Source organism: Zootoca vivipara, chromosome 3 (genome assembly GCF_965207765.1).
Source record: "Zootoca vivipara chromosome 3, rZooViv2.hap1.1, whole genome shotgun sequence".
Lineage (NCBI taxonomy): Eukaryota > Metazoa > Chordata > Lepidosauria > Squamata > Lacertidae > Zootoca > Zootoca vivipara.
In genome coordinates, this window is record NC_142586.1 from 66,090,439 (window position 1) to 66,105,135 (window position 14,697).

Below are 14,697 nucleotides of genomic sequence, written 5' to 3' on the forward strand. Positions count from 1 at the left end.
TGCTACCCACAGGTGATTCTGTGTAGTGCAATATGGTGCATGGTTTCTGCACCTTGCATACGATTCAGGATACATGACGAGTTTTCACTTTCTTTGGCCTCTTTTACTCAAATTAAAAATGCAAATGCTGCTATGTATTGTTACCTGTCTGGAGCACTCCTCTTTTTGTCCGCAGCCGCTGCTTCCCTTACATTGCCTCCCCACAACACTTGAAATCTATGGGTAGCTTTCAAGAGTGTTCATAAAGACGCTTTGTGCCAAATCAGACCAACAGTGCATCTAACTCAGTATTCTCTACACTGACTCGCAGCAGCTCTTCAGGGTTTAAGGCAAGAGTCATTCTCTGCCTTACATAGAGGTTCCAGGAACTGAACCTGGGACCATTTTTGTTCTCAGGAAAGGAGATGCGTAGGAAGCTTTCCAGTATAGGCAGTAATTCCCCAGTGCACATGTGCAAGTCTTGGGGACACAACCATAATTTTCTACAAGTTTTGTTAATTACTGAATTTTTTTGTTCTGCTTTGAAAACTTATATCCCACCTACTTTCTGTGGAACTCAAGGTAGCAATCCCCGAGTTAAAGCCCATCATAAAACTACCCAAAAATACAGCAATAATTTCAACATAGCTAAGCACCAGAAAGAAAAAATAAAGACCTTTTTCTGAAAAGCCGTAACTTGCCAGGCACAGCAAATCATATAGTGAGAAAACCTGAAATACCTCATTAGGCGAGATGTTCCACATAACATTACAGAAATTTAGAATTTTTTTATTTAATAAAAAAAAATCACAAAACATTCCTTTAAGATGTAAATATGTGCTCAATATAATCCAGACTTCCCCAGCCTGGCGGCCTCTAGCTCTTTTGGACTAAGCTCCCATCAGCCAAAGCTAGCATGGCTGATGGTTTGGGATAATGGAAGTTTTAGTCTAAGACACATGGAGGGCACCAGGTTAAGGAATGCTGTTATCTGCTGGGTAAATTGCGCATCCTGAATTTGCTCTAATCTTATTTCACACAGTGAAGAGTTCTGCTGAACCCTCTCAGAGAATTCTAGTGCAGGATCCTTCCAGCAACACCTCTTTGCTTCCCTATTTTGCCGGTGGAGCTACAAAAGAGCCAGTACACTTGAATGTAAACCAGCAAAGTTTCAGCAAAACTGAAAGCCAAAGGGGTTAAATTATCATGAATCCAGGGGCTCTAATTTAGCTATTTGTAGTTTGCCATCTTAGTTCTGTAGTTTGCTATCCAGGGTTCTGTCTTGGGCCCATTGTTGTTCAACGTCTTTATAAGTGACTTGGATGAAGGAATTGAGGGGATGTTCATCAAATTTACAGATGACACCAAACTGGGAGGGGTCGCTAATGCTGCAGAAGACAGAATCAGAATTCAAAATGACCATAACAGATAGGAGAACTGGGTGCAAGCTAGCAAAATGAATTTCAACAGAGACAAATGTAAGGTTCTGCACTTAGGCAGGAAGAACCAGATGCAGAAGTTTAGGATGGGGGACACCTGGCTTACTAGCAGTACATGTGAAAAGGATCTAGGGGATTAGTTTCTGGGCCTAATTCAAAGTGCTGCTTTTGACCTATAAAGCCTTAGTTTGGAGGGTGGCAGCACAAGAATGGGGCCTTTTCTGTAGCGGCTCCTCATTTGTGGAATGCTCTCCCCAGGAACGTTTGCCCAGTGCCTTCATTATACATCTTATGTTCCTCTTCCACCAGGTCTTTGGCTGATTAACATTCTGTCCCCTTTTTAATGTGTTTGTGGGAAGAGGGAGGGGGTTATTGGTTGGTTGGGTGGGTTGTTATTGTTTTTTGTTAGGAATTTTGTGTTTTTATCTTGTATTTTTAATACAAACTGCCCTGATATCCACAGATGGACAGTATACTGATTTAATATATAATAAATAATACTAGCATTTTCAGAGTAAATAATTTATCCCCAAATTGCCAGTAAGTACTTTAAGCAATTGTACAATTATGGTGTATATTTCTTTATACTGCATATCACTCTAGCATCTTTCCTCAAAAGTCAGCTGTGGAAACAGTTGGCTAATTACTTTAAAATGATGTGACGTATGGAGCAGGAGAAACATAGAGTCCTTTGCAGCGATTTACAGTTTGCCCCAGAACTCAACAATGACAGTTCAGTGTAGCTTTGAAGAAAGACACATCATCATGCTCTGGTTTCGACAGACAGAATACTCTTGCATAAAAGTTAACATGGGTTTCACTTTGATCAAATATGCAGAGAAGGGAGCATTTTTAATAGCTTAATACAAACCATACATTTTATGTGCTTCCGGTTGTTGAAAAGAGAAAAACTATTGCAAAGCGAGAAATGTGTGTTTGTCTTTGAAAATACTTGGGTTTAATTTGATGTGTCTAACATTTATACCATGTTCGCTAACATAGCTAATAAACACCTATATTGATAATACAGTATATATTTGTTGCCTAACCTGAGGTAGTACCAGCTGTTCTTGGTAACCAGACCAGCCATTTCTCAAATTAACAGTGAATGAAAGCCTCGGGAGTTACTCTCCTTCCTCCTGTGGCAACTTGATTGCTTGGCATAAGGCAGTCACCATAATATAACAAAAAGAGAGGTGTTTCTGTGCTGTGTGCTCTGTTGTTTGTCACAGAGAAGGGCTTTGTGTGTGTGATTTTTTTTAAAAAAATACAGCATTGCTGAAGGAGAAACTCTGTGCCCCATGTCTAATGAGTTTGAAAATAGACTATTAGCATGACAGAAGGAAAATTAGACACATGTAATTTGTGTGTTCATTTTCTCATAGTAAATATAGTGTGATTTGTGCATGTAGACTGTACAAAGGTCTTTGGAATAATAATCTAAACTAGCTTATCCATTCTTTGTATTCATGAAGAATTATGTGGGTATTTTATTTTATTTTTAAAGTATTGCCTATCCTTTGATTATTTGTTTGGATTTCTACCCTGCTCAGTCGTGTGGGCTCAGTGTGGGTTAAAACATTTTGAAGCTAAAATATTAAAAATACACGTTGGGAAGTACGTAGTTCTTTCAATATGGAAATACAATTAATAATAACAGGAAATTCTCCTTGGCCACAGGATAATACTATATCCAAAACCATTTTACTCCAGCCTTAATTTTTTTTTTAAAAAACCCAGTCCAAACAAGAAACCCCTTAAAAGATTCAGAGGATACTTCATATTTCATGTTTTAAAAGCAGGCATTTATGCTGGTGTTGGTGATTAGATTCAAGTTTCTCTCTGCATTTTTCAGTGTTTATCAGTTTTTGGCTGACTACCACTTTTGAAATGAATAAATTTTTAAGCCTGAGAAAACCTGATCACTATCAGTATATACAGGCGCAGCACAAGGAATTGTGCTTACCGTACTCTCTGCTTCATGTCACCACTGCTGTTCCCCCACCCTCCTTTTTGGGGTGACCACAGAGCTGCTGCCACCCTCCTCCTCCCAGTTTGTGCTGGTGGCTCCTCCGCCATTTCCTCCTCCCTGCTTTTACCTCATTCTGAGAAGGGGCCAAGGGGATCGCTCTTCAGAGTCCAGCCTTCTGGAAATGCTTTTTAAACCTAGACATTTTCCAGGAAAATGCCTGGAGCCAGAAAGCCACCTCAGTTGTGTTGTGTGTGTGTGTGTGTTTGAAGCTTAAAAAGTCATTGTAGCCACCACCTGTTAACCATGGCAGTAGCACAGCAATTCTGCTGTCCACCTCACCCCAAATGAAGAGGTCTGAAGAGGACCCTTTGACCTGTTCTCAGAGCAAGGTGAAGTACAGCAGAGAAAGTGGTGGCAGGGAGCCTTGCCTCACTAACTGCACCGTAATGGGGGGGGATTGGCCTTGCCCCCCCTGCACACACTTGCACCTGTGACTATTGTCTCATTTCACCTCTATAATGAGCTAGCCCCGAGTACCTATTTTATTAAAATAATACGACCCTTTGTTACTCACAAGCACCTCTGTTTTTAAGGTTCGTTTTTCAAACATGAATTTCTTGACCCAGTTGCAGAAAAACCCTTGAAAAGTGCAGTGTGTGCTACAATGTATACCCATATTAGCCTTTGTTTATAGCTGTCATGTACGGCATTGCAAAAAATGCACAATTACTAGGTCAGCGCATGATAAGTAAACAAGGGCAACAGCAAACTTCCTACTTGTGAGGCTACTGTTAACATAAGACTTTGGAAGCATTGCAAATATAATATGCTGTAAAAGGCTTAAGTTATTGCTGACAGTTCATTTCTGCTATCAGTACTATTTGTACCAGGTTTTTCAGGGGGAAGAAAGTGCTAGATATTAAACTGTATGAGGCTTTTGTAGCACAGCAGACACATGGGGCTGGAGCAGAAATGGAGTTGAGTTGGACATCATCTTAATGACTTTTTGGCTTGTTGCAACAGGCATTGTCAACAATGTTACGGGAATTATGTAACAAGTCATATTGTGAGCAAAGGAGCCAAGTCCTAGGGGCCGAGGTCCCTTTGCCCCTCCCAATAAAATATTTGGGGGAGCTGCCCCCCAAGCTGATGGACATTGCCATTCAAATGTTGTATGCATGCTTCATGTTGTGATTAATTACGTGGGGTCGGGCTTACCTGCCCCCCCCCATATATTTTATTCAAGTTGACACCCCTGATTGTGAGTGCAACTGACTGGCAGCAGAGCTAGAAACCTCTTTCGCAACTCGCATCACAGCTATTTATCATAGGAATATGCTACCTTTTCTCCCATGAGCTCAAGGTAGCATGTTTGGTCATCCCTCTTTTTATCCTCACATCAGCCCTGTGAGGCAGGTTAGGGTGAATCTTTGCCAAATAGAAGTTTTAACCTGGGAATTCTGTTTCATGTTTTCTGTACTGTATTACTGGTTATGAAAAAGTCAACAATAGTCCCCTGCTGCCAAAAAAAACCTACTCCCCCTCATACTATTCTGGATCCAAACATCCTCCCTGCAACTGTTAATAGTGGGAATAAAGAGAAGGAGAATCCTTATCATGGGATTCCAATATACATTTAGTGTAGTTTGATCCTCACAGAGGTGATGCAAGCAATTCTGCTTGCAACGTTGCCCAGAACTATGCAAGTCTTTGGGTCAAGATGGCATTCTGCTGCACTGTGTGTGATGTCATTTATGATTCTCCCTATCCCTCTCTTTCTTTTTTGTTAAACATTAACTTGGATTCCTTCCCAGGCCAATTTATATGTTAGCTCTGTATTTTTACCAGGTGCAAATTATGAATTAAGCTCTTGTTTGAATAACAAAGTGCACAACACAGGCTTTAGAGACATACCTGTTTTATTGCTGTGTTACACTTAGAGGACACCAAGATATCATTAAAACCTCAGGTTCTTTACAATATTCTTCTTCCCAAAAAGCATAGATGGAATTTATCTTTAGTTGCTGTTGTTGGCAGCTGTCCATGTGTTCCTGGCTGGCAGCCAGTCCACGCTCAACAGGATGAGTCCCACTGTTCAGCAGACTTGAATTTTGTTAAAACTCCCTCATAGAAATACATGTCAGGAGATTTCCAGCTATAAATTGGATCATGTCAGTAAGGATGGGAACAAGCTCAGTACAAAATTGAACAATTCGGCATGCCTGATGTTAAATATGTTTATGCATGCTTTCTCCTTGGGTTACGAAAACATAAAACATTGTGAAATAAACCTGTTGCAGTATCTCTGACGTTCACACCACATTTTTAGTCATTTGCAGTGCGCTAATGTTCACACTTTCTAGGAGTATGCCCCACTGGATACAATGGGGCTTGCGTCTGAGGAAAAGTGCATAGGAATGTGCTGTAGGAATAGGTTTTATTTGTATATGTTACTTCACTAAGAACTAATTATTTATTTCCCTTCCCCATTTGTGTTGCAGGTAGCCAGATGCCATCCCAGACTCCAGGTAGCCAATCGGAATCCAGCTCCCATCCTGCTTTGAGTCAGTCCCCAATGCCACAAGATCGAGGTTTGTGTTGGAGGATGAAATAGCCACATGGCATAAAAGGCTGAAAGGGGCAAAATATTTTCATAGGTCCCCTGTTTCTTGCAGCAAGGACATTCCACTTGTAATTGTCTCTCAGCAAAATACTGTAAGAAACTTATTTCCTGGGGGAGAAGTAAATGAAAAAGGAGTATCTACAAGAACTTGGTTAAAAACAAAGAGCTTAATGTTCCAAAAACATTCTTTATCAGAAGATCTTGCTAGATTCTTAATGGTCTTTAAAAATCTGGATACAGGAAACATTATTTATAAATATCTGACATAGCATTTGGTCTCTGTAGGATAGAAATGTTAGCTGCTTTACAGTCAACAATTTTCCCACAGTTATTAAAATGTTGATGAATTCCTGTGCTTTGGGGTATAGGCCATGATATATATCTTCCTATAGAACAGGATTGGGGTCAGCAGGCTGGAAATGGCCACATTCCCAATCCTCTTGTCTCAAAAAGTATCATGATCCTATCACAACATGGCCTGAATGTGCTTGCAGTGCTCTTCTTTAAGTAGAGTTTTTAAACCCACAGGAAGAACTGAGATTTCATGACTTGATGTGTAAGAGCACACTGCTAGTCTGTATATCAACATTAGCAGCTGTTAAAGTATTAGAGAGGTGAGAAGCTATGTGAGCTTTCCCCTTCCCTTCCATGCTCTTCAGAGTAAGCCATAAACAAAGGGTGTGCATTGCTGTGGGCTGACTTTGGAAATGCTCACTGGAAGATGTGCACCTTCACAGCACACCTGCTTGATTGCTAGAGAGCAGTGTAATGTTGGAGGGGTAGGGGGAAAAGATTCACAGGCACTTAACATGACAAGTACTAGGGAGTTACAGGCTTCAGTGTATCTATTAAGCAGGATTCCAGTAGAGTGGGTGGACCATATCACAGTGTGCTATGCATTTTCTTTTCTTGCTGAAAACTCCCTTTTGTATATTCTGCAAGATATTCTGAAAGTCGTTGATCAGCAACTTGGCCTAAGACAATACTCTGGGCTGGTGCCAGCATCTACTGAACTTCCATTTTATCTGACCCTGCACTCCTAGGAGTGCCAGGTGGCTGGATCTAGCCACCCTTTTAATTTTATTTAGTGCTCCCAACCTAGTATCACTCACAAGCACCAGAGGAAATTGAAAGGGTTGCTAGGCACAGCCGCCCAGTGTTGCTTGGAATGCTGCCACTATCATCAGGCAGTGATGTCCTGGTGTCCTGCCAGGACTCACTGACAGGAGGGAGCTCACCAGAGGACACTTTGCCCAAGGTCCTCTCAAATCTGGAGATAGCCCTAACAGCACTAGATGGAATACCCACTCTGGTACTAACTGGAGTGAATTCCACCAGAAGATATTTAGGAGAGGCATTCAACATGCGTTGAGAGCACACTGTCAACTGGTTCCAGAATTGTTTTATGTCTTGCAGACATAGTAAAGCTTTCTCTTTATCCACAAATAATAGTGGCATGAGTTTCTTGGAGTTTTCCCATTGTACTGTGGTGGTTTATAGTGTGTGGGAGGAGCCATTCATCTCAATGCAGCAATGAGGTTGGGACTATGCAGATCCACCTATTAGCTCCAATGGCACATCTGCACAGCCCTGGTCTCACCACCGCCCTGCCCTTCCCAGTAAGTGGCAGTGATGTCACTGCCAGGAGGCTATTGCTGTGGCTTCGTCCCATCAGACAAGAATTCCCTGATACGTGGACTATCCATTCCTTATTCCATCCTTGGAATCTGCCTTGTTGGATATGTCCCAGTGACTCTGTTGCAGCAACTCTGTTGTAAAGGATGTGTGGTTTAAGAATTTCACCAGGAGTTGACTCATCGGGTACTTCACATGAACTAAAATGGCAAGCATTCCTTATCACATCCTACAAAACCAGAGTTCCTGTGCATGAGGTCCACTTCCAGTCAATTAGCTTTCAGTTCAGCTGGGGCATTGGCCACCCTGACTTGTGACAGAGATGCAGTGGAGTGTTTTGTGCTGAGTGGTGGATCCCATGCTGTTGATGAGCTCCAAATCCTAGGACTTAATCTCTTTCCGTTGTGCATTTCTCCACCCTTGGGAATGCTTCCAGCTGAGTCATTGCTTGGAGCCAAACATCAGTGTCTTCAGTGCCTGATGTGGAATCTGATGAAGTGGGGTAAAGAGAGGCATCCAACTCTGAATCACAAGGCCAAATAAAAAAGGTCAATTTTTTTAAAAAATGAATAATTTATTGTAACCCGCAGTTTGAGAATTTAGAATCTAATCTTCAAATTGCTCTGCTGGCACTACTCTCGCTGCCATTTTGTTTCTCAAAAATTCTTCTGATATTTGCCTTCATCAGACCTGGCTTTTTATTTAGAGTATTTATTGAAGCTCCTGTCATGCTATGGTTAATCTTTGTGACCTAGCTTGTTTAAAATGTACATTTGTTTCATGCAGCAGATACAGAATTTGTAACCAGTGAGGCCATATTGATTTTGCAGAACATGTTTCCCCAAAGCCTCTGTTAGGTCTGAACAGTGCGCGGATAAACATGCGTGCATTCCCTTTTGTGCCCTGTCATTGATTAGAGACTTCTTTGAAATGGAAAACTTCACCTTTTAAAAAGGGTGTTACATTAGTTGATTCTTTTGCTTGCTTGAACTGCTTTTCCACTGAAGTTGGAGAGGGGAGGGGAGAGCACAAGGGCTCAAAGGGAAGGTGCTTGTCATTTACTGATAAAAACCCAAGCAGAAAATCGTTCCTGCCAAAGACACCTGATCCACAGGCATCTGTTACAGTAATTTAAACACTTGGTTTACTGATATAAATGTTTCCAGCTAAAAACACCAAGTGACCCTCCACTTTCAGAGTGTTTTTGTTCCTTCTAGCACTTTGTGAAACATTTTTCTTCTTCAAAGAAATGAATGAATGCATGAACAAAAGGCCACTAATGTGTTTATTGCTCCTCAATATATTGTTAGTCAGACTTTCTGTGGAATTTGCTTGGCTACGTAAGATCTAAGTTTCGCCGTTCTTAAATGAAAGCCACACAAACAAATTATTAAGTTTACACATTTATTTTATCTTGTTTTCAATGGTGCTTCAGCACCCAGTTGGGATTTTTCATCTTTTCAGGCCTAAGGGTGTGTATACCGTGTTTCTCATATTATAAGACACGTCTTATATTTATTTTTTCCTCCTCCTGCCGCAGCCGGCATTGCTACTGCGCCTATCACTATGTCTTATTTTCGGGGTATGGCTTATATTCCTTGAATGCTTAAAAATCCTGTATGGCTTATTTTATGGGTATGTCTTAAAATATGAGAAACAGGGTATATATCTCCTATAATAGAATAGAGCTTTCAAACAAACAGATGTTTCCTTTGTTCAGTTCGCACGTGTATGGCACAAATGCATGTATATAATATACCGGTAGTTCAGAATGTTTTTGGAGATTGGGACATTCTGGTGCCTTCAAGTTTTTCTTTGTTGGCAATAAGAGTGATAGATTGATGACTTTTACAGAAGTTCAGGGAGCAAGGTATAGGTGGGATAGTCATGCTGGGATAGTCATGCTTCTTATCTCCCTTTGTATAGCATTGGAACAATTTCTAGAGCTTTATTCTGTGTTCATCTGCTTGATAGTGTTGGTGCCTGAGCCAGAGTTGGAACTAGATGCTCTGGCACCCAGTGCAGCACACATGCTGTGCACGCGGGGGCAGGGCTAGCCACCCGCTGGGGTGGTATGAGCGTCCAGAGGGGTCACCGCCCGTGGCGAGCGTTCCAGGGCGGGGGGCGCCGCGAGGCCTTGAGTCCCATCCTCCCATTCATCTCTCAGCCGCCTCTACACCCTCCATCACCCAGAGCCTCCCCTTCGCCCAAAGGACTCACCGCCCCAGCAGCCTCCCAAGAGAAGCATGGAGAGGAGACAAGACGGGGAGACTGAGAGACGGGCCTTTTCCTGGCCACTCTAGGGAGCCCAGCTCTCTTGCTCCCCTTAACCCTTATGTGGCCTAGCCGCTCGGGGATTTCTGCCCAAATTCCGACTGAAAAATTAAAATGCAGCTTAAATTCACTACCTTACAAAAACAGGCTTTTACAATATCGCTGCTGAAACAGACATATGGTAAAACGGAATGTGTGTGAGTGCCTGTGGAATTTTAAGGGAGTGGCTTATATTCAGGTATTGTCCCTTTTTCTTTTTCTCGCTTGAATTTTAAAGATGCGGTTTATATCTGGGTGCAGCTTAGATTCGGGCCAATATGGTACTTCTGGTATATCCTTTATCATGCCTTCCTATACCTGGATATATTCAAGGCAGCAGCTAAGTTACAACAAAATTAATTAAAATACAGTTTACGATATACTTTCTCTATATGCTAAAACATTCTCATTTGGCATCCTCAGTGTTCTTTTTGGTTTGAAATAAGTACACCCTGGTTCATCATATTCAGATTAAAATAGTAGATAGGGAACTGCTAAAAACACAGAATCTAATGGAAGCATTAAATGGTCTCATGCTGTTAACTCTGGCACACACTATCATGAAGGGGATGCTTTAAAAGCCTTTATTTATTAAGCCAAATGTATATGGGTCAGAATTAATTAAAAAACTTTTAATTGTTCTCCCATTATAATTTTCACAGCAGTGTATAGTTAAATATTCATGATAATGCTGATGATATGCTAAAGGTCTGGAATAGGTCTGGAGTTTCAAAATCAACACAGGTTATTTAACCCTTTTCTTCTGATCAGAGACTTGCTCAGTAAAATCCCAGAGCTCTGGAATAATTAGAAGAAAGTAATGAGGATTTAATTAGTCCTTGAGATGTGCTGAAACAGGACCATTGAGAACTTTTTTCTGTTTGGACATGGATTGCAAGTAGAATTGAGCTATTGCAGTTGCTGTGATGTGCTGGAAAATGTATTCTATTGCTAGAGGCAGTTTCATGGCACCATTCTGTGCCTGTCAGATCTGCATGGAAGGTACCCATCACGAGAGCTTCCGAAAACCCCTTGTCTTTGCCACCCTTTGCCAATATCCTGCTTTTCATCATTTCTCCTCTAGGGTCTTTTTTTCCTTCCCGTCATTTACATGTTGCATCTTGTGATAGTGTTTCATCTTGCTTTGTTTCTTGGTTTTTAAATGGAGGGGGAGAAAGGGGGGTACAAGTAGTGTGTTCTGGGAGGAAAATGTATTGCAAAGAATCACAGTGGGTAACAAATTGCAGCCTTATAGAATCCAGGTGTTGAGCTGAGCGAAACCTTGATCTATTTGACACAGCTGCATGTAAGCATTATCTCAAAATCAAGTTCTTATTTAGTATTAGATCTTCACAGAAGTGATATTTATCAGTAGCTACAATGTAGTAAATTTAAATGGCTTTTTGGTAGTGGAGATTGTTATCCAGTAAGAAGCAGAAACAGATGGGATGTGATCAGGCATTTTGATGTTCTCTTTGTGCTTTCCTGCACACACATACTAAACAGCAAACTGAATTTATGTAACTACAAGCTCTTGCTTTGCTTATTCCTTTTAATGTTATTTACTTCCATCATCTATATCCTGTCACTTCATCATCCATTTATTTTCATTTAATGAAACACAAAACATATTTATCTCTTTAGAAGTCATACGTATCACTTAGGGAATTTCCCTTCATATTTGCTATTCAGATACAATTAGGGCTTAATATTGACATTTGATAAAGAGTATCTTTTCTCAGACATCTATTTGCCATCTTTAAAGAAGAGACAGAGAAAGAAAAATCCTAATCAAATTGCAACCCAAAAGCACTGTGAATAGTTTTTATATCTTAAAAGGATGTTCTTCCTCCATTTTTATTGCATTTTAGGATTTTGCATCTGACCCACAGAAAAAGAGAATAAAACTGTTCTTGTTATTATTTATAATTTTTCTTATTTTGTATATCTATCTCACCTTTTCTGCCACCCAAAGCAGCAAATAGAAGAAATACAATAATATAGCATTCATTTAAAAAACAACAACCAGTGAAACCTAATAAAATCCTGGATCATTTGATTAAAAGAAAAAAAAGTGGGATGGCTCACAACAGACAAATAAAGTATGGTCAGAGAGGAATGTTTTTCCGCATCTCACACACACACACACACACAAAAAAAAAACATATCTAAAGCCTATTTCTTGTAGAGTTAGCATGTTCATCCACAAGATACTGAAGCCCATTTTATATTTTCTGTGTGTACTTTATGATTACTCAACACTTGGATGGTATCACTTGCATTCCTAGAGCAGTATGGAAGCCACTTCCCGCTTGTCCAGTCCCATTCTGCTCCAGGAAAGTCCATAGAGAAGAACTGTGAGTGTCCGCTGAGTGATTTGAACCTTCCCACAGCAGTATTCCCATGGACTGCTAGAAGATCAAACCTATCCATTCTTAAGGAAATCAGCCCTGAGTGCTCCCTGGAAGGACAGATCGTGAAGCTGAGGCTCCAATACTTTGGCCACCTCATGAGAAGAGAAGAATCCTTGGAAAAGACCCTGATGTTGGGAAAGATTGAGGGCACTAGGAGAAGGGGACAACAGAGGACAAGATGGTTGGACAGTGTTCTCGAAGCTACGAACATGAGTTTGACCAAACTGCGGGAGGCAGTACAAGACAGGAGTGCCTGGCGTGCTATGGTCCATGGGATCACGAAGAGTCGGACACGACTAAACGACTAAACAACAACAACAGCAGTATTGTCCCTCTCCTGGCATTTACAGTAATTGGAACCTTTTTCCTTTCTACATATATTACCAGAACGGTGTAGCACTAGACTACTGGGAAGAAGGTTCTATGTTGTTCCAGTAGCAAATAAACCTATAGTGACACCATGCATTATTGTTAAGAAATCCTAGTTTACCAAAAGGGATGCCTGTTTTTTAACATGAAGGGATAATTTACAGCAGCTTTCTAGAGGTAAATGACATGCAGCATTGATGCAACAACAAAGGAGGCCCTGCTCTGTTTCCTAGCTGTTCATTCCTTGTAAAAATGATGCAGCTCAATTTAAGGAAATATTTGTGTCCTTCCCGAGTCTGGGTTATGCTGATTTGAAGCAAGTTGGAGATTGGGGTTTTGTATACCCCTGTGTGTAGGTGCTGAATTTGCAATACCAAAAGATACGTGGAAGGTCACCTTTATTAAAGTAATCCCATAAAGCAGTTGTATCTTTATGTCTGAACTGGTTTGAACCTATTTCAACTCCTAGCTTGTGAAAAGTTGGGAGTGAGGTGGTACTTCTTTTCCTATTGGGAATAGTCTCTGGTTTGAGCATTGCCCAAATAATGTATGGTCCAGTTGCAGAGTGCATATCAAGGGCTGGGAGTTTCTTTTCTTGTTCTGCAACCCTTAAAAGTGGTGTAAGAGTGCCAAACCAGCTCTATTCTCGGAGAATCTGAGTGCCAATTTCAGCACCTGATGGATGTCAGTTTCAGATTGAATGTTGAATATCAGGCATATTATCCTCCCCAGCCAACTTCACATTTAGACTGAGTTGATTAGTTTTGGCATATGCTAAATATACAGCAGCTATGCCTTATTTCAAGAAGACATGAAATCGGCGGTGTCTACCTACAGAGAGAAGGAGCCACCCTCATAAACTGCTCTGTGGCAGAAGACAACAAAATAATCACGTCAGCAGAATCAAAACCTAAAATCAAGTTTCTAGACAAATATTATTGTCTAGCAGATGGTTACTGACCCCCCCCCCTTGATAAACGCAGTTATATTCTTGAAGATGAATTTTTATTTACTTTAGCTAAATTGGGTTTTTTGTTGTTGCTGCTGAAAGGGGGAAAGGATTAGATTATATTTCTGCCTGTATACAATTGGTAACAATAAGACACCTCAGTAGAAACATTTTTACACATTTTTATTTAGTGTCTGAAATCTCAGCCCCTAGGCTAGTACAGAAATAGGTCAGAACCATTCATTGGTAAAGGGCTTAACAAAGTGACAGTGAATGTTCCTATCACCAGGCTTCCAATAAAGTTTACTGAATCTGGTCGTTGTCCCTGGCACAGGTTTCCCTCATGAGCTGTGAAATTCATAGTTTCTCTATTTTAACATAAATAGGTAATACCTTGGTTGATCTTTGTTAGGAAAGCTTTCTTAAAACTATTGAACTGTTTATTGAAACAATGGATTGCATTTGTAGGTCAACATATAGGCTTAAAACAAGCTGTTTTTTAAAACAATACCAAAGGATTGCAAGTTACAATACTTTTTTTGTGGGGATTGGAAAACAACTGAAGGATGCGGGTGCCTCAAGGGGCCAAGCAAGGGCCTTTCCACTCAGTTCTTTTCTGACTACCACCTGAGCAGCATAAGGGTCTAAATTTGAGCCCCTCTTTGAATTTGAGGCCCTCAGCCAAATGAGGCCCCCATTGACCCTGCTCCTGTCTGAACCCCTAGACAGCCACTGCCTGTTAATATATTGAATTAGATGAGTCAATGATATGAAGCAGCTTCCTGAGTTCCTAAAAAGTAGGTTTTCTATTCTGTCTCTTCTGTCCAGCTTAGATGCTGGAAAACAGGGAAGGTGGTCTTCAGTCCTGTTATGCATTGTCACAGGATACACTTATTATCCAAGAAGACAAAGAGTAGTATACCTTTGGTTCTGTCAGAGTTGTAGAGCTTTCCTCTCTGAGCATTTTAATGTGCACATACATATTCCACAAAATGGGACTGCTC

General features: G+C 40.8%; 1 protein-coding gene across 12 annotated transcripts in view; it reads left to right on the top strand.

Annotated features, from left to right (window-relative positions):
- ARID1B (AT-rich interaction domain 1B) overlaps positions 1–14,697 on the top strand; it is a 357,452-nt gene that overhangs the window by 259,436 nt on the left and 83,319 nt on the right. For all 12 annotated transcript variants that reach the window (XM_035108659.3, XM_035108661.3, XM_035108664.3 and 9 more), the window contains one exon: positions 5,892–5,981. In XM_035108659.3, coding sequence (XP_034964550.3) covers positions 5,892–5,981 — 90 coding nt within the window. The remainder of the gene's footprint in view (positions 1–5,891; positions 5,982–14,697) is intronic.